General features: G+C 48.7%; 1 protein-coding gene across 2 annotated transcripts; it reads left to right on the top strand.

Annotated features, from left to right (window-relative positions):
• Nucleotides 1-4,164: 4,164 nt before the first annotated feature.
• On the top strand, nt 4,165-23,965 carry copg2 (COPI coat complex subunit gamma 2). 2 transcript variants are annotated; one of them, XM_060037934.1, is made up of 24 exons: nt 4,165-4,324; nt 4,741-4,793; nt 4,880-4,960; nt 5,055-5,126; nt 5,247-5,326; nt 5,748-5,823; nt 6,075-6,167; nt 6,290-6,376; nt 7,045-7,202; nt 7,840-7,973; nt 8,333-8,400; nt 8,607-8,795; nt 9,114-9,209; nt 9,620-9,863; nt 11,156-11,231; nt 11,555-11,658; nt 13,046-13,171; nt 14,176-14,244; nt 18,514-18,695; nt 19,547-19,676; nt 20,230-20,327; nt 20,986-21,124; nt 22,821-22,919; nt 23,621-23,965. In XM_060037934.1, the coding sequence occupies exons 1-24, from the start codon at nt 4,288-4,290 to the stop codon at nt 23,749-23,751; spliced, it is 2,622 nt and encodes an 873-aa protein (XP_059893917.1). In that variant the 5' UTR covers nt 4,165-4,287; the 3' UTR covers nt 23,752-23,965. The 2 variants fall into 2 exon arrangements, with proteins under 2 accessions (XP_059893917.1, XP_059893916.1); XM_060037933.1 differs by having other exon boundaries at nt 13,043-13,171.
• Nucleotides 23,966-23,970: the final 5 nt, after the last annotated feature.

Below are 23,970 nucleotides of genomic sequence, written 5' to 3'. Positions count from 1 at the left end.
TCCCATTGGTCCGTGGTAACTAAGGACCACCAGAAGCTGGTTCCACCTTAGCAACCCAGTCGGCCCATCGTGTGAGGGGATGTCTGATGTGTCAAAGCAAAGTTGTAAGCCGAAGCAGACCGGCGTGATGTGCCAACAATTAAGATTCTCTCGTTTAGAAATATGTGTTCTTGTTCAAAAAATAACGAAACATTTAATCATATTCTAAATGTTTTGTTTTTTTAATTTTCGCCGTTTCATGTGTGACCTTGCTGTTTGGTATTGGGTCCCGACGCTTAATTCCTTAAAATGATTAATTATTACTAGACATAGCTTATAAAAGACCTGTTGGAAAATGTTGCTGTTGCTATGTTGTAACTCATCAGATGGTTAACTAGTTAACAGCAGCGATTGTATCCAAGGAACTTACTTTTGTATCGTTAATTGCCATTTAACCTAAACAAAACTGAACAATAACTCTACGATTAGGCAATTAAAAAGGCTTTCTCTTGAGCTGTAATTTAAGCCGATGTCTTGAAGATGTTGCAGCGCTGGATGGTTGCTGTTAAATGTCTATGAAGTTATGAGTAAGAAATGCCCGTTTCACTTGATTCGGTTTATCACTTTTCTGATTAGTTCTGGCAGCAGCCAGTAGAGGGCCTCAGTGAGCAGTCCAGAGCCATTACAACTTCACTTCTACAGCGTGAGTCACCATCCTCCCCTGGAAAAAAATACTCATCAACCATCTTTCAGAAATAAGGTTATTCGATGCCTTTGACATAAATACTAACGGGTGCCATCCCCACACACAAAATAAATAATTAATTAATATTGAGAGCAACAGTAGTCTACCACCTCTTTTCCTTTTCTCTTTTCTCTTGTGCTCATTTTCGCCAGCTGCCAAATAACCTGCAATACGAATCTATGTGAACTTGATCTTTTCCAAACATGAGACACATAATGAGAATAAGCCAATTTCCATTATTTTTAATGTTTCTTTATAATCATCCTACATAATTAACCCATATTTGTGTTGGTAATATTTATATTTTTTACAATAACACAAGGTGATTAGTAAAGCCTAATGGGAATGGTCTGTATCCATCTTAATATTTGCTTTACTTTGGAGTTCTCTTAACAGAGGCCTACAGCAATAAATCAAATGGATACAATGATATAAAATGCAAGCCTAATAACACATGAAAGAACAGTGGGCATATAATATATATAACCCTATAAAAGGAGTCAGATTAATATCGTTAATCAAAGCCGTAGTAGATGTAGAAGGCCTAGTGAATCTGTACACAACATGTATTGTATGATTCCATACATGAGGGTTTAACATGATCAGTACCATTACAAGAATCAGAACCGGTTGCTTGGTTAATCAGGAATGGGCCTTAATTTGCATTCTCGGAACTCCACATGACATGACTGAACCCCCTCCACCCGACCGCCTATTCATCATTATATTTAGAGCAGATCAAGACTTTCTTAGAAACCCAAAGTCAGCTAGAAACCCCTGGCTGAAGGCTCCGTTCCAGACGCCCATACGTTAGTCTAAGCTGCCAGAGGGCGCCTAGAGCCAGCCTAGAGTCTGCCTTGATTGTATCTGCAAGTTCATGTTCCCACCACAGTTCATTAGCCCTCATGTTTCCTTCTCGTAGAGATGCTTCACGTCCATGTTAGGCTTTAGTCCTTGAAAGATAAGATAAGATCATAATTATCTTTACATACTTTGCAAATACTTAATTGAGCCCAGGCAGAACACATTGTTAAGCACCAACTATTACACGATTATTTTCGAGACAATTTTGAACCAGATTGTGTAATGATGCAGGTTGCAAACAGCATGAATACAATCCTTACATTGACTGAGGTACCATGTGTTTACTTTGGTCAACATAGCAAATACACAGAGCATTGATGTATCAGTTCCATTGAATCATTGCGGATCTGGGTCTAGTCCACTGGTCTGACATATCATCCCCACGACCCGTCGTGCTATGAGGGTGTGTGATAGGATGGCCTGTAGCCATAAGGACTGACGACAGAGCTGCCTTAAAGGCCCACTATGCAACTTTTTTAGCCAAAATTACATTAATTATGCTGGTTGAGAGTTATTCTGATGGTTCTGCAACCATTCCTGGGTCGTTTGGTGGGTGTTTCATTGCCCCATGTCACCTCTCCAAGGAAAAAGCGCATATGCAACTTGCTCTGTTCGGACCGACACAATCCGGATGTGACGCAGCGGAAGTATCCAATCGCGCCTCGAAAATGTAGTCAGATTGTAGTTTCGAAAATGCTTTACGGCACAGACACACACCCAAACATGGCACCGGCTAGATATAAACAGCCAGTTGCGAGGCAATTGTTGCATTCATCATGGATCAATCGACTGATAAGGGACCCAAGAGGCGACCGTCGGTGGAACAAAAGAAGAATGGACCAGAAAAGAGATCAGACACGACTGAAAGGGGAACTATGCAACTTTTTTGGCTTGATTTACCTTAATATAACAGGCTAAGAGTCATTGCGATGGTTCTATTATACATTTTTGTTCGATTGTTCGTTGTTTCGACTCCCCCTTGCGCATCTTGGCGGAGAAAAGGAATATGTTTCTGCCGGCGACCCGCCGCCCACTCTCGCGGGAGTCTCGGGTCTCGCGAAGTAACGAATTGCTTTACGGCACAAACCCCCAAACACGGAACCGGCTCGATATAAACACAAGTCACTAAGGGATTGTTACATTCATCATAGATCAGCCGACTAAAAAGAGACAGAGAAACCCAATGTCGGAGGAACAGAAGAAGAGAAAAGGGAGACGGACCGACAGAGAGGCCAGACACGAGTAAACGTTGGGCAAGCTTTTCAGGAATAGCGTGAACTGAAAGAAAAAGAAGACTGCAAATCAGACGCCGACCCGGCCGTGTTGCTTTTATAATTGAAAGTACCCTTGGGTGAACTTTGTCTTCGTGGTATTCTTGATGTTGATAGTCTCTGTACAAATGTGTTTGCTCAACCATTTTGTTGTGAGCCCTGTAAAAATTGTTTTCTCGACCGTTTTGTTGTGTGCCCTGTATGTTTCTAGCTTGCTTGGTTGCAACCATATAAACACCTTTGTCTCCATGGGTGTTTTGCTGTTCGTCTGTCTCGTCCCCCAGATACAGACTGAATCCCCGAATCCAGGTTCTTGTTTATTTAGATTATTATGTTGGCCAACACTCTTAGACTGATTGTTCTGTTCAACCTAAGATAAAACAATTATAATCTAGGATATAAATTCTCCCCGTCAACTATAAAAAAGGATGGATTTATGTTTATTGCAATACAAATACACCATTTAAAAAATGTATAACCTTGCCTACACTTTATGAACATCTACTTCGGACATGGCTCCACGCATTCGCCGGCTTCTTTGAAAACAAATGCACATGGCTCGCGTAGAAGTGCATGGGGAAGGGTCGTCAACGAGTTGTTACGACAGTGTTGTAAAATATCTACTACGAAGCTGTAGGGGGCGCTGTGTAGGGAAATGTGCGTGCCAAAACCAAGAAAACAGCGAAGAAATGCCCGAAGTTGCATAGTGGGCCTTTAAAATAGGCAGCTCTAACGTTGAATATTCAAACTCTATTTGTTTGTTAATTTGTGTTTATGTAATTTGTTAACCTTTCATATCATACTGGGAATGAGTTTATTCATTCCTGGGAATATTTTCAAAAATATTCTTATCTTATGAAAGGCTACATATTCTCTACAGGTGGCGTTCCTCAATATATTCAGACCAACAGCACCCCCTGCTGGCCAAGCGAAGCAAAAAAATCACCCCCTGCTGGCCAAGCGAAGCAACAACAGTACCCCCTGCTGGCCAAGCGGAGGTACAACAGCAATCCCTGCTGGCCGAGCGACAAAGCAACAACAGCACCCCCTGCTGGCCAAATGAAGCAACAAAACCACCCCCTGCTGGCCAAGTGAAGCAACAACAGCACCCCCTTCTGGCCGAGCGAAGCAACAACAGCACCTGCTGGCCAAGCGAAGCAACTACAGCACCCCCTGCTGGCCGAGCGAAGCAACAACCGCATCCCCTGCTTGCCAAGCGGAGGAACAACAGCACCCCCTGCTGGTTGAGCGACGAAGCAACAACAGCACCCCCTGCTGGCCGAGCGAAGCAACTTCCTGACCGCTGATCACCTTCTGACGCGTCTTCCGTCGACGTGGACCGGAAGTGATCACTCGTACTGCTACGTGGAAGAAGCTTCCTATGTTTGAGAGTCAGCTGGCCTCATCCCGGAGAACTATCTTGCAACAATGATTAAGAAATTTGACAAAAAAGACGAGGAATCTGGTAAGATTGCGATCTCACTCGAATATTAACGGCTGCGTAAAAACAAATCCGCCGACAGTGAAGTTAGTCCCACATTGCAGCGCTAGCTCCCTGTTAGCTCGTCGGCTAACCTGTATTGATCTTACGATTTGTCGCTTGTGCTTTGATGTGAGGCGTCTATACTCGTGTGATATCATGTAAATGCAATTATAATCCATCAGAGGTTTAGGAGAATGACATTGTCTAGGGTGTCGCTCTCTGTTTAAGGTCGAGACGGTCCTCCCGTCTGAGGAGACGTGTCGCTGTGTTGATGTTACCTGTTCCTGTGTTACTTACCTGTTACGTTACCTGTGTGTCAAATGCTGGACTTATTCGTCGTTTTATGGACCTTTCAAGTGGATTGTTTTAAACGGAGCGTTTATTATGTCCTCTTTCAGGAAGCGGGTCAAACCCCTTCCAGCATCTGGAGAAGAGCGCCGTCCTACAGGAGGTAGGATACACTCCAGACACGATCAATGTATGGATGCATTTAAAAGGGTGCATGATTTATTGAAACGTCATGCTTATTGTTGACAGGCGCGTATCTTCAACGAGACTCCCATCAACCCAAGAAGATGCCTTCACATTTTGACCAAGATCATCTACCTCCTTAATCAGGTAAAGGGATACGTCCTGATTTTATGACGACTCTTAAGTCACTTGTCTATCATGCTCTCCGTTGTTTACACATGTCAACGTGTGCGTCGTGCAGGGGGAGCACTTCGGGACGACAGAAGCTACTGAAGCCTTCTTCGCCATGACCCGACTATTCCAGTCCAATGACGTAAGTTATGGGCTATTCTACAAAAGGGAAATGTATGATTGGGGCTGATGGAAATATGTATTATTATGTGGATTAAGCCTTTATTTTTTTTTATAAGACGACAAATGCTTTGGTTTTCAGCAAACTTTGAGAAGGATGTGCTACCTGACCATAAAGGAGATGGCCAACATCTCGGAGGACGTCATCATCGTGACGAGCAGGTGAGCTGCTCAGGTCATACACACTGTCTATGGATCACAGCTCAACCAGGGGTTTTGTGTGTTCATCAATTGAATATAAATTAATAAACAGTATTTTGTCTTAATGAATGTGGTTGCTGGAAATAGGGCAACGTAAATAATGTATAGCTGTAGGCTGTATGGTGAGGATGAGTTAAATCACTCCTTTATCCTCTTTCAGGAAGCGGGTCAAACCCCTTCCCATGTTTTTTAATTCAAAGTCATAGTTTATTAGTTGTTTGTCACTTACTTGTCCCATCCAGGAACAATAAAGTTTATATTATCCAACTACAAATGAGGTTATCAGTGCTATTGTTCCAGTGCGTTGGGGTCAGGGTCAGGGTTTGGTTAGTGTTAGGGTCAGGGTCAGGGAGCGTGCTAATGACTTCTTTGTGTTCCACAGCCTGACCAAGGACATGACCGGCAAGGAGGACGTGTACCGGGGCCCGGCCATCCGCGCCCTCTGCAGGATCACCGACGTAAGGGGGGCTCAGAGGCTCTGGGCGGGGCCGGGGGTCCGCAGGGCAAAGCACCCAACAATCTCAACGCACGTCTTTTATAGGAGGAGCAGTTAGATTGGTCTGCCAGCTGCGGTGGTAGTCATGAGCTTTGAGTTTCAAACCTTCCCGTCGGGGCCATGAAGCTCTCTGCTATGACATGACCACCTGATCCACACCTTGCCGCTACTCACAGCGGCGCGGAGCTGACCCTCACCCCCCTCTCCCCCCAGACCACCATGCTGCAGGCCATCGAGCGCTACATGAAGCAGGCCATCGTGGACAAGGTGCCCAGCGTGTCCAGCTCAGCGCTGGTCTCCTCCCTGGTAAGATCTGACTCCTCACCGGGGAGGGAACAAACCCGTCCCCTCCAGGGGTCAGTGTGGCGTGTAGATGGTCTCCGTGGTAACCCTCCCTGTGTTGTTGTTGTTGTTGTTGTGGTGGGCAGCACATGGTGAAGATGAGCTACGACGTGGTGAAGCGCTGGGTGAACGAGGCCCAGGAGGCCGCCTCCAGTGACAACATCATGGTCCAGGTGAGACTCCCAGTCAGAGCTGGGGGGGGCTGGGGACTGGGAGACTCCCAGTCAGAGCTGGGGGGGGCTGGGGACTGGGAGACTCCCAGTCAGAGCTGGGGGGGGCTGGGGACTGGGAGACTCCCAGTCAGAGCTGGGGGGGGCTGGGGACTGGGAGACTCCCAGTCCGAGCTGGGGGGGACTGGGAGACTCCCAGTCAGAGCTGGGGGGGGGACTGGGGGACTCCCAGTCAGAGCTGTGGGGGGGCTGGGGACTGGGTGACTCCCAGTCCGAGCTGTGGGCGGGGGGGCGATGGGGACTGGGTTGGATTCCCCAGTGTCAGTGGACATCCTGGAGTAAGGTGCTCCTTAATGACCTGGATCGGCACTTAGAGGTGCTGTACCTATACATTAGGTATTATATTGTCTGCTTAAAGGTTATTATTGGACTCAAATTCCCGATTCCGATTCCACTAGAGATCGTGAGCCTGAATTTCGGTCCATATTTTTAGAGCTTAACAAAAAATAATTGTTGTTTTAACAGCGCAGAGCACACAGCACAAATAAAGCGAGGCAGTATTTATTTGACTCGCCTCCAATCAGACTTAAGTTCATGTCCGAGGGGGAGATGCCCCAACATTGTTCAGCGCATTGGGATGAAGAGTTAAAGAGTCTTCCTCCCCGCTCCAGTACCACGCCCTGGGGCTGCTCTACCACCTCAGGAAGAACGACCGGCTGGCCGTCTCCAAGATGCTCAACAAGTTCACCAAGTCGGGCCTCAAGTCCCCGTTCGCCTACTGCATGCTGATCCGCATCGCCAGCAAGCTGCTGGAGGAGACGGAGGGGGGGTACGTCCGGCTCCGCCTCGGACCCTCGCTTCATTGGGGGATTAATAACGGCTTTATTGTTGTCGGCAAATGGAGGAGTCCTTTATCATTTTGATGATCTGTGAATTTACCAAAGCATAATCTGTTTAAAGCTTCAGAAAGCAGTTGATGGCGTTCCCTGCTTCGTTATCTATTGATTAGTATTATACCTCTTATGATGTGGAACTTTTATGCGTAGACCAAATTATGAAGAAAATGAATCCACTTCAAAATAACAAACAATAAGCAGTTGAAACGCCCCGTGCTGCTCTGAGTTTCTAATCTGTCTGTTTGTGTGTGCGTGTCTGTTTGTGTGTGAGTGTCTGTTTGTGTGTGCGTGTCTGTTTGTGTGTGAGTGTCTTTTTGTGTGTGCGTGTTTGTTTGTGTGTGCGTGTCTGTTTGTGTGTGCGTGTCTGTGTGTGTGTGCGTGTCTGTTTGTGTGTGTGTGTGCGTGTCTGTTTGTGTGTGTGCGTGTCTTTGTGTGTGTGTGTGAGTGTCTGTTTGTGTATGCGTGTCTGTTTGTGTGTGAGTGTCTTTTTGTGTGTGCGCGTGTCTTTGTGTGCGTGTCTGTTTGTGTGCGTGTCTTTGTGTGTGTGTGCGTGTCTGTGTGTGTGCACAGCCACGACAGCCCTCTGTTTGACTTCATCGAGAGCTGCCTGAGGAACAAGAACGAGATGGTGGTGTACGAGGCCGCCTCGGCCATCGTGCACATGCCCACCTGCAGCGCCCGGGAGCTGGCGCCCGCCGTCTCCGGTACGTCCTCCTCACGCCGCCGTACGGTCCCCCCCCGGTCTGCTGGGCCCCCTGGAGGCACTGAGGGGCCACGGGGCGGCCCCAGGGCGGGGGGACGTCAACGTGACAGCACGTTGACGTTAACGCCAAGGGGGCGGGGCATCGGTCCAGACCCCAGGGAACGTGAACCGAGAGCCAACCCGGACAGAGAACGTAGTGGTCTCCATTGAGAAGCTGATGGAAGGAGGTTCTGATGTCCTGCTGGTGAACAGCGGGAGCAGCCGATAGGAGACCGGGCTAGGTTCAGGTGGGCCGTACCGTGTCCTCTGGAGCTCTCTCCTAAGGCTTGTTGTGGTCTGTGTGTTTCTTTGTCTCTCCAGTGCTGCAGCTGTTCTGCAGTTCACCCAAAGCAGCTTTAAGATACGCTGCAGTCAGGACCCTCAACAAGGTAGCGCACACACACACACACACACACACACACACACACACACACACACACACACACACACACACACACAGTGGATGAGGTTCAATCAATGATACCACTAATCCATACAGTCATCCATATTTAAATAATGTAAAGAAGCAGTCCTCCTCAAATGAACGAGGTGTGACCAGGAGCTGTGGCCTGTGTGTCCCGCGTGCGTCCACCAGGTGGCGATGAAGCACCCGTCCGCCGTGACCGCCTGCAACCTGGACCTGGAGAACCTGATCACGGACTCCAACCGCAGCATCGCCACGCTGGCCATCACCACGCTGCTGAAGACGGGGAGCGAGAGCAGTGTGGACCGCCTCATGAAGCAGATCTCCTCCTTCGTCTCCGAGATCTCCGACGAGTTCAAGGTCGGTCGCGGCTGATCGATTCACAGATGGTTCTGCCACAGTAGGAATGTTTCTCAGGGGGCGGGTCCTGATTCATTTAGGGATGGAGGGAATATGGAATAGAATAAGAATGTAACGGATGGAACTGGGTCAGATGTGCAGAAGAACAGACGGAGGCTGTTGGATAATACACTTTGATTTATAATTATAAAAAGCTAACATTTGGTGTGTGTGTGTGTGTGTGTGTGTGTGTGTGTGTGTGTGTGTGTGTGTGTGTGTGTGTGTGTGTGTGTGTGTGTGTGTGTGTGTGTGTGTGTGTGTGTGTGTGTGTGTGTTCAGGTGGTGGTGGTTCAGGCCATCAGCTCCCTCTGCCAGAAGTATCCCAGGAAGCACAGCGTCATGATGAACTTCCTGTCCAACATGCTCCGTGACGACGTAAGGCCCCCCCCCCCCCCTCACTCTCATGTCATCAGCATGACCTCATCGATTATCCAGGTCAGATGGTGTTTTCCTCAGTTCTGATGCGAGTGTTGATCACCTCTGGCTCTGTGCTGATCGCTGGGATATCCACACAGCCTCTTCATCTATGTCTCTCCGTCCTACTCTCTCTCCCTCCCTGTCGGTCTGTCATCCTGTCTTTTCTTCTTTCCTTATTTGTCGCTCTTTCTCTCTTTTTTGTTGCCCCTGTGTCTCTCGTTTAATCTCTTCTTTCTTTCTTTTTGTCTTCTCTCTCTCTCTCTCTCTCTCTCTCTCTCTCTCTCTCTCTCTCGTCCCTGATGTCTCTCTCTCTCTCTCGTCCCTGATGTCTCTCTCTCGTCCCTGATGTCTCTCGCCCTGGCCTGCAGGGGGGCTTTGAGTACAAGCGTGCGATCGTGGACTGCATCATCGGGATCATCGAGGAGAACCCGGAGAGCAAGGAGACGGGGCTGGCCCACCTGTGCGAGTTCATCGAGGACTGCGAGCACACGGTGCTGGCCACCAAGATCCTGCACCTGCTGGGCAAGGAGGGCCCGCGCACCCCCGCCCCCTCCAAGTACATCCGCTTCATCTTCAACCGCGTGGTGCTGGAGAGCGAGGCCGTACGAGCAGGTAGAGAGAGGGGGGGAGGGAGGGAGAGGGGGGGAGGGAGAGAGGGGGGGGGGGGGGGGGGAGAGAGAGAGAGGGGGGGGAGGGAGGGAGGGAGAGAGGGAGGGAGGGGGGGGAGGGAGGGAGGGAGAGGGAGGGAGGGAGAGGGGGCGGAGAGAGGATGTGTGTGCCATTTATTTAATATGTCACCCAAACGCATTGATACACAGCCTCCACCGGTACTCATAAGTTACACATTCAGGTACACGCATTAATACACAACATACACCAGTGTGAGGAATACTGTTGTATGTTGTGTAATAGACAAAACACCCATTAGACTCACACTTAGGCACAACTCGTATAAACTAATACACTGTTTGATTATGTGAGAATGTGAACATCTGCCTGTCTTGCAAAACTGCATGTGGTTAGTGCTGAGAAAAGCAGGGTATGATCAACATTTTGGTTAAAAGTATCATCAAATGGCTTCCTACTCTATCGCCAACCCAAAAATAACCAGATGTGTGACTGAACCCATCGCGGGGCTCTCCTTCAGAGCCTACATCGTGACCTCTCCTTCAGAGCCTACATCGTGACCTCTCCTTCAGAGCCTACATCGTGACCTCTCCTTCAGAGCCTACATCGTGACCTCTCCTTCAGAGCCTACATCGTGACCTCTCCTTCAGAGCCTACATCGTGACCTCTCCTTCAGAGCCTACATCGTGACCTCTCCTTCAGAGCCTACATCGTGACCTCTCCTTCAGAGCCTACTTCGTGACCTCTCCTTCAGAGCCTACATCGTGACCTCTCCTTCAGAGCCTACATCGTGACCTCTCCTTCAGAGCCTACATCGTGACCTCTCCTTCAGAGCCTACATCGTGACCTCTCCTTCAGAGCCTACATCGTGACCTCTCCTTCAGAGCCTACATCGTGACCTCTCCTTCAGAGCCTACATCGTGACCTCTCCTTCAGAGCCTACATCGTGACCTCTCCTTCAGAGCCTACTTCGTGACCTCTCCTTCAGAGCCTACATTGTGACCTCTCCTTCAGAGCCTACATCGTGACCTCTCCTTCAGAGCCTACATCGTGACCTCTCCTTCAGAGCCTACTTCGTGACCTCTCCTTCAGAGCCTACATCGTGACCTCTCCTTCAGAGCCTACATCGTGACCTCTCCTTCAGACCCTACATCGTGACCTCTCCTTCAGAGCCTACTTCGTGACCTCTCCTTCAGAGCCTACATCGTGACCTCTCCTTCAGAGCCTACATCGTGACCTCCTTCAGAGCCTACATCTTGACCTCTTTGTCCCCCTAGCGGCGGTCAGCGCCCTGGCCAAGTTTGGAGCCCAGAATGACGACCTGCTGCCCAGTGTCCTGGTGCTCATGCAGAGGTACCTGTCACTGACCGACCAATCACAGCAGACCTCACTGACCGACCAATCACAGCAGACCAGACACTGACCGACCAATCACAGCAGACCAGACACTGACTGACCAATCACAACAGACCAGACACTGACTGACCAATCACAACAGACCAGTCATGTACTGACCAATCACAGCAGACCTTTTATCCAAAAACACTTTTAAGGCATCTAAGGCTACAAGACATTTGAATCTGCTTCAATAAAAACAATTTGACAAATCCTCCCTCTGAAAACAAAACGTTCCTACCCTCTTCTGACTGTGTGTGTGTGTGTGTGTGTGTGTGCAGGTGTATGATGGACAGTGACGATGAGGTGCGTGACAGAGCCACCTTCTACATGAACGTCCTGCAGCAGAAGCAGAAGGCCCTGAACGCCGCCTACATCTTCAACGGTACAGCCACACGCACACGCAACCTTCACGCACACACAACCTCCACGCAGTTGCACACACAACCTCCACGCAGTCGCACACACAACCTCCACGCAGTCGCACACACAACCTCCACGCAGTCTCACACACAACCTCCACGCAGTCGCACACACAACCTCAACGCAGTCGCACACACAACCTCCACGCAGTCTCACACATAACCTCCACGCAGTCTCACACATAACCTCCACGCAGTCTCACACATAACCTCCACGCAGTCTCACACACAACCTCCACGCAGTCGCACACACAACCTCCACGCAGTCGCACACACAACCTCCACGCAGTCGCACACACAACCTCCACGCAGTCGCACACACAACCTCCACGCAGTCGCACACATAACCTCCACGCAGTCTCACACACAAACTCCACGCAGTCTCACACACAACCTCCACGCACACGCAACCTCCACGCAGTCTCACACAAACACACCCCTCATTTCAATCCCCTCAACAGGTGCTTTTCAAGCGTTGCATACCGTAGAGTCTTGTCCATTTTATTGAGCAGTAGTATGGTTCAGGTCGAAGGGAGGAATACTGTATTGATACCAATCTGAATGGATAAAGGTGAATTGGTCGACTTTCTTCTTATGGAAATGATGTTAAAAAAGCTTTGGTTGGGGATTGTTCCAAAGCATCTCCCCATGGGGGACGCAGAGTTTAGAACAAAACAATCTAGGAGCCCCCGTACTACAGCCAGGAGGATGAGGGCGTGTTTCCACTGCAGGGTGCGGAACGGATCGGATCGCAAAGGTGCGGATCGGGTCGCGTTTCCGCCGCCAAAAGTGGGCGTGACCCGGACTTTGCCGTACCCGTTTTGGCCTCGTTTTCAGGACTCCTCCGTTGGGGTACTGAAAACGAGACGAGACGCCTGAAAGGGTCCCGGTAAATTCTAGCTACACACCCCCTCCGTTGATTGGTCGACAGAATCATCACTTCCGGGTGACGCGGGGATAAAAACAAACAAACAGTAGCCTCGAGGTATTATTCTTTACAATTAACATGTCGCGTAAAACGCTTGCTTGGGCGAACAAGGAGGTGGAGACGTTCGTCTGCATTCTTGGGGAGGAAGACGTTGTTTACGATGTTTACGTAGCTGCCGCGGCGATCGACATCCGGCCTACCACCAAGGGTACTGTCGGCAGTGGAAACGCGACCTCGGAACTGAGCTGGGCTATACCGCCCCCTCCCTACCGCACCTTTGCGATCCGATCCGTTCCGCACCCTGCAGTGGAAACGCGGCATGAGTCTCCTGAGGGCTGAGAGATCTGGGGTTAGGTTCTCCAGGTCCGGTGAGGTTAATGTGTGTGTGTGTGTGTGTGTGTGTGTGTGTGTGTGCTCAGCAGGTCTGTCCGTGTCGGTCCCCGGGCTGGAGAAGTCTCTGCACCAGTACACGCTGGACCCCTCAGAGAGACCCTTCGACATGAAGAGCGTCCCCCTGGCCACCACCCCCATCTCAGAGCAGAAGTCAGGTAACCCCAACACCCCCCCCCCCCCCACCACCACCACCCCAAACCCCATCTCAGAGCAGTAGTCAGGTAACCCCAACACACCCCCCCCCCACCACCACCACCACCCCAAACCCCATCTCAGAGCAGTAGTCGGGTAACCCCAACACACCCCCCCACCACCACCACCACCACCCCAAACCCCATCTCAGAGCAGTAGTCGGGTAACCCCAACACACCCCCCCACCACCACCACCACCACCACCACCCCAAACCCCATCTCAGAGCAGTAGTCGGGTAACCCCACCACCATAACTCCCCCCCCCCCATCTGGGAGCAGTGAGGATCTGATTCCTCCTCCATCCCACTGACTAGGGTTGCCGCGGTGTGGACATTTTCACACGAGTAATACGCTCGTGTCAACACCAGTATTACCGGTATAAAAAGTATAAACTTTGAAACTAGGTCAACCGCCATCTTCTCCGTCAACTCCTCTCACACTCGGTGACAGCGGCTGGCAGCGCGCCAATTCTCGGCGTCTTATAATTAAGCAATAGATCACGACAGGCTGTGGTATGTGCTCATTATACCACTGTCACTAATCGCTTAATCGTGAGTTAACTATGACATTAATGCTATTAAATATTTTAATCGCTTGACAGCACTAAATTTTATATATCGTAATATCACGGCCGAAAGCTCTGTGCGCCTCCGGATGGCCGTAGCGCGGGGAGCTCACGTAGGGATTGGGCTTCGCGGGGTTCGTTTACCGCCGTTGCTATGGTTAGCGTGCCAATTCTCGGTGCGTCACTTCTCTCCCGCACAGAGCAGAACTGTGGCCTATTCTACACATTTTAATTTTCTTAATTATAATTATATTATTCATTTTTACTGAATTTGTTTTTTATTACTGAAAAAACAAACACAAAAGAAAAATCGGTGTTGGCCTCAACACCGATGTGCAACACCGGTAATACCGTATACCGCGGCAACCCTACCACTGACCCCGTGTTCCCCCCCTCCTCCAGACATGGCGCCTATAGCCACCAGCAAGATGCCGGAGAAGATGGCCCCCTCGCGCCAGGACATCTACCAGGGTGGGTCCCTCACGCCACCCCGGGCCCCTCACCGCCACGCCGGGCTGGGCCCCTCACGCCACCCCGGGCCCCTCACCGCCACGCCGGGCTGGGCCCCGGGCCCCTCACGCCACGCCGGGCTGGGCCCCGGGCCCCTCACGCCACGCCGGGCTGGGCCCCGGGCCCCTCACGCCACGCCGGGCTGGGCCCCGGGCCCCTCACGCCACGCTGGGCCCCGGGCCCCTCACCGCCACGCCGGGCCCCGGGCCCCTCACGCCACGCCGGGCTGGGCCCCGGGCCCCTCACGCCACGCCGGGCTGGGCCCCGGGCCCCTCACGCCACGCTGGGCCCCGGGGCCCCTCACGCCACGCCGGGCTGGGCCCCGGGGCCCTCACGCCACGCCGGGCTGGGCCCCGGGGCCCTCACGCCACGCCGGGCTGGGCCCCGGGCCCCTCACGCCACGCCGGGCTGGGCCCCGGGCCCCTCACGCCCCCCCGCGCCCCTCACGCCCCCCACGCCCCCCCGCGCCCGGCCTGGCGCTCCTAGCGCCGCCGCACACTTTAACGCTCAACTCTGCTTTACGTCCCGACCCTTTTATTACATCTCTCCTCCAATTTCTGCAATATCGTTGTCCTCTCTGCGCCTATTTTAGTAAGAGAGAAAGAAGTTATGTTATAGTTATATGAGTTGACTCTAGTTTAGGTTGGTATTAATGTTGATATGAGTTGACTATAGTTTAGGTTGGTATTAATGTTGATATGAGTTGACTATAGTTTAGGTTGGTATTAATGTTGATATGAGTTGACTATAGTTTAGGTTGGTATTAATGTTGATATGAGTTGACTATAGTTTAGGTTGGTATTAATGTTGATATGAGTTGACTATAGTTTAGGTTGGTATTAATGTTGATATGAGTTGACTATAGTTTAGGTTGGTATTAATGTTGATATGAGTTGACTATAGTTTAGGTTGGTATTAATGTTGATATGAGTTGACTATAGTTTAGGTTGGTATTAATGTTGATATGAGTTGACTATAGTTTAGGTTGGTATTAATGTTGATATGAGTTGACTCTAGTTTAGGTTGGTATTAATGTTGATATGAGTTGACTATAGTTTAGGTTGGTATTAATGTTGATATGAGTTGACTATAGTTTAGGTTGGTATTAATGTTGATATGAGTTGACTCTAGTTTAGGTTGGTATTAATGTTGATATGAGTTGACTATAGTTTAGGTTGGTATTAATGTTGATATGAGTTGACTATAGTTTAGGTTGGTATTAATGTTGATATGAGTTGACTATAGTTTAGGTTGGTATTAATGTTGATATGAGTTGACTATAGTTTAGGTTGGTATTAATGTTGATATGAGTTGACTCTAGTTTAGGTTGGTATTAATGTTGATATGAGTTGACTCTAGTTTAGGTTGGTATTAATGTTGATATGAGTTGACTATAGTTTAGGTTGGTATTAATGTTGATATGAGTTGACTATAGTTTAGGTTGGTATTAATGTTGATATGAGTTGACTATAGTTTAGGTTGGTATTAATGTTGATATGAGTTGACTATAGTTTAGGTTGGTATTAATGTTGATATGAGTTGACTATAGTTTAGGTTGGTATTAATGTTGATATGAGTTGACTATAGTTTAGGTTGGTATTAATGTTGATATGAGTTGACTATAGTTTAGGTTGGTATTAATGTTGATATGAGTTGACTATAGTTTAGGTTGGTATTAATGTTGATATGAGTTGACTATAGTTTAGGTTGGTATTAATGTTGATATGAGTTGACTATAGTTTAGGTTGGTATTAATGTTGATATGAGTTGACTAGTTTAGGTTGGTATTAATGTTGATATGAGTTGACTATAGTTTAGGTTGGTATTAATGTTGATATGAGTTGACTATAGTTTAGGTTGGTATTAATGTTGATATGAGTTGACTAGTTTAGGTTGGTATTAATGTTGATATGAGTTGACTATAGTTTAGGTTGGTATTAATGTTGATATGAGTTGACTATAGTTTAGGTTGGTATTAATGTTGATATGAGTTGACTATAGTTTAGGTTGGTATTAATGTTGATATGAGTTGACTATAGTTTAGGTTGGTATTAATGTTGATATGAGTTGACTATAGTTTAGGTTGGTATTAATGTTGATATGAGTTGACTATAGTTTAGGTTGGTATTAATGTTGATATGAGTTGACTAGTTTAGGTTGGTATTAATGTTGATATGAGTTGACTATAGTTTAGGTTGGTATTAATGTTGATATGAGTTGACTATAGTTTAGGTTGGTATTAATGTTGATATGAGTTGACTAGTTTAGGTTGGTATTAATGTTGATATGAGTTGACTATAGTTTAGGTTGGTATTAATGTTGATATGAGTTGACTATAGTTTAGGTTGGTATTAATGTTGATATGAGTTGACTAGTTTAGGTTGGTATTAATGTTGATATGAGTTGACTATAGTTTAGGTTGGTATTAATGTTGATATGAGTTGACTAGTTTAGGTTGGTATTAATGTTGATATGAGTTGACTATAGTTTAGGTTGGTATTAATGTTGATATGAGTTGACTATAGTTTAGGTTGGTATTAATGTTGATATGAGTTGACTCTAGTTTAGGTTGGTATTAATGTTGATATGAGTTGACTATAGTTTAGGTTGGTATTAATGTTGATATGAGTTGACTATAGTTTAGGTTGGTATTAATGTTGATATGAGTTGACTCTAGTTTAGGTTGGTATTAATGTTGATATGAGTTGACTCTAGTTTAGGTTGGTATTAATGTTGATATGAGTTGACTATAGTTTAGGTTGGTATTAATGTTGATATGAGTTGACTATAGTTTAGGTTGGTATTAATGTTGATATGAGTTGACTATAGTTTAGGTTGGTATTAATGTTGATATGAGTTGACTCTAGTTTAGGTTGGTATTAATGTTGATATGAGTTGACTCTAGTTTAGGTTGGTATTAATGTTGATATGAGTTGACTATAGTTTAGGTTGGTATTAATGTTGATATGAGTTGACTATAGTTTAGGTTGGTATTAATGTTGATATGAGTTGACTATAGTTTAGGTTGGTATTAATGTTGATATGAGTTGACTATAGTTTAGGTTGGTATTAATGTTGATATGAGTTGACTATAGTTTAGGTTGGTATTAATGTTGATATGAGTTGACTATAGTTTAGGTTGGTATTAATGTTGATATGAGTTGACTATAGTTTAGGTTGGTATTAATGTTGATATGAGTTGACTATAGTTTAGGTTGGTATTAATGTTGATATGAGTTGACTATAGTTTAGGTTGGTATTAATGTTGATATGAGTTGACTATAGTTTAGGTTGGTATTAATGTTGATATGAGTTGACTAGTTTAGGTTGGTATTAATGTTGATATGAGTTGACTATAGTTTAGGTTGGTATTAATGTTGATATGAGTTGACTATAGTTTAGGTTGGTATTAATGTTGATATGAGTTGACTATAGTTTAGGTTGGTATTAATGTTGATATGAGTTGACTATAGTTTAGGTTGGTATTAATGTTGATATGAGTTGACTAGTTTAGGTTGGTATTAATGTTGATATGAGTTGACTATAGTTTAGGTTGGTATTAATGTTGATATGAGTTGACTATAGTTTAGGTTGGTATTAATGTTGATATGAGTTGACTATAGTTTAGGTTGGTATTAATGTTGATATGAGTTGACTATAGTTTAGGTTGGTATTAATGTTGATATGAGTTGACTATAGTTTAGGTTGGTATTAATGTTGATATGAGTTGACTATAGTTTAGGTTGGTATTAATGTTGATATGAGTTGACTAGTTTAGGTTGGTATTAATGTTGATATGAGTTGACTATAGTTTAGGTTGGTATTAATGTTGATATGAGTTGACTATAGTTTAGGTTGGTATTAATGTTGATATGAGTTGACTAGTTTAGGTTGGTATTAATGTTGATATGAGTTGACTATAGTTTAGGTTGGTATTAATGTTGATATGAGTTGACTAGTTTAGGTTGGTATTAATGTTGATATGAGTTGACTATAGTTTAGGTTGGTATTAATGTTGATATGAGTTGACTATAGTTTAGGTTGGTATTAATGTTGATATGAGTTGACTATAGTTTAGGTTGGTATTAATGTTGATATGAGTTGACTATAGTTTAGGTTGGTATTAATGTTGATATGAGTTGACTATAGTTTAGGTTGGTATTAATGTTGATATGAGTTGACTATAGTTTAGGTTGGTATTAATGTTGATCTCTGCTGCCGACCGCACAGAGCAACTGGCGGCCATCTTGGAGTTCCAGGGCCTGGGGCCGCTGTTCAAGTCGTCGGAGGCGGTGCAGCTGACGGAGGCGGAGACGGAGTACGTGGTGCGCTGCGTCAAGCACACCTTCGCCCAGCACATGGTGTTCCAGTTCGACTGCACCAACACGCTCAACGACCAGCTGCTGCAGAAGGTAACCCCGATACTGGAGTGTGTGTGTGTGTCCCAGGTGGTGGTGTAATGGTGTGTGTGTGTGTGTGTGTGTGTCTCCCAGGTGGTGGTGTAATGGTGTGTGTGTGTGTGTGTGTCCCAGGTGGTGGTGTAATGGTGTGTGTGTGTGTGTGTGTGTGTCTCCCAGGTGGTGGTGTAATGGTGTGTGTGTGTGTGTGTGTGTGTGTGTGTGTGTGTGTGTGTCCCAGGTGGTGGTGTAATGGTGTGTGTGTGTGTGTGTGTGTGTGTGTGTGTCCCAGGTGGTGGTGTAATGGTGTGTGTGTGTGTGTGTGTGTGTGTGTGTGTGTGTGTGTGTGTGTCCCAGGTGGTGGTGTAATGGTGTGTGTGTGTGTGTGTGTGTGTGTGTGTGTGTCCCAGGTGGTGGTGTAATGGTGTGTGTGTGTGTGTGTGTGTGTGTGTGTGTGTCTCCCAGGTGGTGGTGTAATGGTGTGTGTGTGTGTGTGTGTGTGTGTGTGTGTCTCCCAGGTGGTGGTGTAATGGTGTGTGTGTGTCCCAGGTGGTGGTGTAATGGTGTGTGTGTGTGTCCCAGGTGGTGGTGTAATGGTGTGTGTGTGTGTGTGTGTGTGTCCCAGGTGGTGGTGTAATGGTGTGTGTGTGTGTGTGTGTGTGTGTGTGTGTCCCAGGTGGTGGTGTAATGGTGTGTGTGTGTGTCCCAGGTGGTGGTGTAATGGTGTGTGTGTGTGTCCCAGGTGGTGGTGTAATGGTGTGTGTGTGTGTCCCAGGTGGTGGTGTAATGGTGTGTGTGTGTGTCCCAGGTGGTGGTGTGTGTGTGTGTCCCAGGTGGTGGTGTAATGGTGTGTGTGTGTGTCCCAGGTGGTGGTGCAGATGGAGCCCTCAGAGTCTTACGAGGTGCTGCACTACATCCCGGCGGCCAACCTGCCCTACAGCCAGCCGGGCTCCTGCTACAGCCTGGTGCGGCTGCCTGAGGAGGACCCCACCGCCGGTACGCACCCCGGGGGGCCAGGGGGCCAGAGGGGGGCAGGGGGGGGGGGGGGGCGGGGGCCAGAGGGGGGCAGGGGGGGGGGGGGCGGGGGCCAGAGGGGGGCGGGGGCCAGAGGGGGTAGCTGCTCTGGGGATTGTGGGACATGTAGTCATAGCAGAGTACCGAAAAAAGCCGACCACTTTTGATAATGAATACATTTTATTTGGATGAACGGCTAAACATGGTAAATCCACACACTGTTGTTCCTGAGATATGAGCCCCGTTAGTTATTGGATTGAGAACGATAATCTCAACTCCTGGCTGAATCTAGCAGGGGAATAGTAACAGACATGATGTTGAGCAGTGACTTTACAATGAAATGTCACTGAGCTGTTTAGTCACAGAGCTGTGTGTGTGTGTGTGTGTGTGTGTGTGTGTGTGTGTGTGTGTGTGTGTGTGTGTGTGTGTGTGTGTGTGTGTGTGTGTGTGTGTGTGTGTGTGTGTGTGTGTGTGTGTGTGTGTGTGTGTGTGTGTGTGTGTGTCAGCTGATCTCTAACGTCTCCTCTCTCTGCAGTGTCGTGTACCTTCAGCTGCACCATGAGGTACCTGGTGAGAGACTGCGACCCCAACACCGGTGACCCCGACGACGACGGCTACGATGATGAATACGTGGTACGAAGCCCACGCCCCCTTCACTGTCTCCAGCCAATCGGCTGTCTGCTTCACTGCAGCATCCTTCCACTTGGTCTACTTTTGTAACAAGTTGTAATGGCTTAGCATTTAGTCTTCCTCTGATGTAGCTGTGAAGTTGAACGGCAGGAGGAGTGAAGCCGTCTACAAAGACAGCTCACCCTGTGAAAAAATGGATGCAAATTAATTCTCTCTCTCTCTCCCCCCCCCCCCCCTCTCTCTCCCCTCCCCCCCTCCCTTTCCCCCCCTCTCTTTCTATCTCTCCCCCCTGGCTCTCCCCTCCCCCCCTCCCTCTCTCTCTCTCTCTCTCCCCCCTGGCTCTCCCCTCCCCCCCTCTCTCCCCCCCCCCCCCTCTCTCCCTCTCTCCCCCCCCCCCTCTCTCTCTCTCTCTCCCTCTCCCCCCCTCCCCCCCTCCCTCTCCCCCCCTCCCCCCCTCCCTCTCCCCCCCTCTCTCTTTCTATCTCTCCCCCCTGGCTCTCCCCTCCCCCCCTCCCTCTCTCTCTCTCTCTCTCCCCCCTGGCTCTCCCCTCCCCCCCTCTCTCTCCCCCTCTCCCTCTCTCCCCCCCCCCCCCCTCTCTCTCTCTCTCTCTCTCTCCCTCTCCCCCCCCCCCCCCCCTCCTCTCTCTCTCCCTCTCCCCAGCTGGAGGACCTGGAGGTGACGGTCGCGGACCACATCCAGAAGGTTCTGAAGCCTAACTTCGGTGCGGCCTGGGAGGAAGTAGGAGACGAGTTTGAGAAGGAGGAGACGTTCGCGCTGGCTTCAGTCCGCACTCTGGACGGTACGTTCTGTGGCCCCGTTCAGTCCGCACTCTGGACGGTACGTTCTGTGGCCCCGTTCAGTCTGGACGGTACGTTCTGTGGCCCCGTTCAGTCTGGACGGTACGTTCTGTGGCCCCGTTCAGTCCGCACTCTGGACAGTACGTTTTGTGGCCACGTTCAGTCCGCACTCTGGACGGTACGTTCTGTGGCCCCGTTCAGTCCGCACTCTGGACGGTACGTTCTGTGGCCACGTTCAGTCCGCACTCTGGATGGTACGTTCTGTGGCCACGTTCAGTCCGCACTCTGGACGGTACGTTCTGTGGCCACGTTCAGTCCGCACTCTGGACGGTACGTTCTGTGGCCACGTTCAGTCCGCACTCTGGACGGTACGTTCTGTGGCCCCGTTCAGTCCGCACTCTGGACGGTACGTTCTGTGGCCCCGTTCAGTCCGCACTCTGGACGGTACGTTCTGTGGCCACGTTCAGTCCGCACTCTGGACGGTACGTTCTGTGGCCACGTTCAGTCCGCACTCTGGACGGTACGTTCTGTGGCCACGTTCAGTCCGCACTCTGGACGGTACGTTCTGTGGCCCCGTTCAGTCCGCACTCTGGACGGTACGTTCTGTGGCCCCGTTCAGTCCGCACTCTGGACGGTACGTTCTGTGGCCCCGTTCAGTCCGAACTCTGGACGGTACGTTCTGTGGCCACGTTCAGTCCGCACTCTGGACGGTACGTTCTGTGGCCACGTTCAGTCCGCACTCTGGACGGTACGTTCTGTGGCCACGTTCAGTCCGCACTCTGGACGGTACGTTCTGTGGCCCCGTTCAGTCCGCACTCTTGACGGTACGTTCTGTGGCCCCGTTCAGTCCGAACTCTGGACGGTACGTTCTGTGGCCACGTTCAGTCCGCACTCTGGACGGTACGTTCTGTGGCCACGTTCAGTCCGCACTCTGGACGGTACGTTTTGTGGCCACGTTCAGTCCGCACTCTGGACGGTACGTTCTGTGGCCCCGTTCAGTCCGCACTCTGGACGGTACGTTCTGTGGCCCCGTTCAGTCCGCACTCTGGACGGTACGTTCTGTGGCCCCGTTCAGTCCGCACTCTGGACGGTACGTTCTGTGGCCCCGTTCAGTCCGAACTCTGGATGGTACGTTCTGTGGCCACGTTCAGTCCGCACTCTGGACGGTACGTTCTGTGGCCCCGTTCAGTCCGCACTCTGGACGGTACGTTCTGTGGCCCCGTTATGCTGCGATGCCAGCCTGCAGCGACCATCAGTCGGTATTCCTAAAGCTGCGTTTATTCTGTTGGGATCTTTGTGATGGATATTAGGGCTGCAGCTAAGGAGTATTTTAAAAGTGGATAAATAATTGTTGTTCTATTAATCAAGTCGATAACTTAACATTTCCCAAATAATGGCAAATGCGACCAGAGAGATGTCTTACAGTTTTTGCTTATCTGGCGAGCAGCGAAATATAACCGAAGAATACATTTTGTAGTTATCCATGAACAGTTCTGGGGAGTTTTGAAAGCATTTAGCATTAACTGTTTGGTATTGTACTTGATAAATACCTTGAAAGGATAACTAATTATCAAAATATGACTCCTTTTCTTTGTACTGTTACGTTCCTAAATGTGTCCTGTAACCCCGGGACCTGTGAGTTCACCAGGCTGGGCCGCTAGGCTCACCCCTTCGCTCTCTCTCTCCTCCCGTGTGTAGAGGCGGTCGGGAACATCGTGAGCTTCCTGGGTATGCAGCCGTGCGAGCGCTCGGACAAAGTCCCCGAGAACAAGAACTCCCACGTCCTCTTCCTCGCTGGTGAGTACATCTGAACGGCGTTGACTCCCTCAACCGTATCTATTGGCCACCGGATGTGTAGGATGATAATAGGGCTGAACGATTAATCTAATTCAAATCAAAAATATATTTTTCTTTTGCAATTTTTCAATTTACAATTAGGGCATTTAGCAGCGATTTTATCCAAAGCGACTCACATCGTTTAATACACACATTGACGGCAGAGTCAACCATGCAAGGCGACAGCCAGCTCGTCAGGAGCAGTTAGGGTTAAGTGTCTCGCTCAAGGACACATCAACACTCAGCTAGGAGGAGCTGGGGAGCGAACTAGCAACCTTTCAGGTACAAGACAACTGCTCTACCTCCTGAGCTAAGCCGACCCAATTCAACAGTTAAATAAAGATGTTATATCAACACATCGGTCTGGTCCAAAGGAAAGAGCCGTTTATATGTTGACTGCTTCCAATGTTGTGTTGGTCATACTAAAGAATGTTTTTTTGATTTTTTAGTGAATAATACAGAACATAAAGGAACTTGATCAATTAAAAAAATCGCAATATTGTTCAAAATAATTGCAATCAGATTATTTCCCCAAATCGTTCGGCCCTAGACGATCACTGTGTTGTAGACATGGACTTTAAATGTTCCAGTAGAAGACAGATATTGCCTTGACTTCACCTGTGGACCCCTCCTAACCTCCGCCCCCCCCCCCCCCTCCCCAGGTGTGTTCCGCGGGGGTCACGACCTGCTGGTGCGTGCCCGTCTGGCGCTGTCGGACGGCGTCACCATGCAGGTGACGGTTCGCGGCGCAGACGAGACGCCCGTTGACGTGATCCTGGCGTCGGTCGGCTAGACACCCCCCTCCCCCCCACACACACACGACCAAATCCCCGCCATCGCCCAGTTATCTATACCCCCCCCCCCCCCCCCCCTTTTCATATCCACGTCGGCACTCTACACTTTGACGTCCTTGCGGCGGTCGACTCTGTGCAGTTATGTTTCTGTTGTTGTGATGCAGGAGTTAATGAACGGATTAGTAAAGATTAAATAAAGAACCTGTCAATGAACACAC

Source organism: Gadus macrocephalus, chromosome 19, assembly GCF_031168955.1.
Source record: "Gadus macrocephalus chromosome 19, ASM3116895v1".
NCBI lineage: Eukaryota > Metazoa > Chordata > Actinopteri > Gadiformes > Gadidae > Gadus > Gadus macrocephalus.
The sequence above is the reverse complement of the archived record's forward strand: the minus strand, read 5'-3'. Positions and strand labels throughout refer to the sequence as shown.

Coding starts and splice junctions, on each gene's coding strand:
- copg2 (XM_060037933.1), top strand. CDS start 4,288: ATGATTAAGAAATTTGACAAAAAAGACGAGGAATCTG. Junction 5,327..5,747: donor GTCATCATCGTGACGAGCAG/GTGAGCTGCTCA, acceptor TGTGTTCCACAG/CCTGACCAAGGACATGACCG. Junction 9,210..9,619: donor CCAACATGCTCCGTGACGAC/GTAAGGCCCCCC, acceptor CCTGGCCTGCAG/GGGGGCTTTGAGTACAAGCG.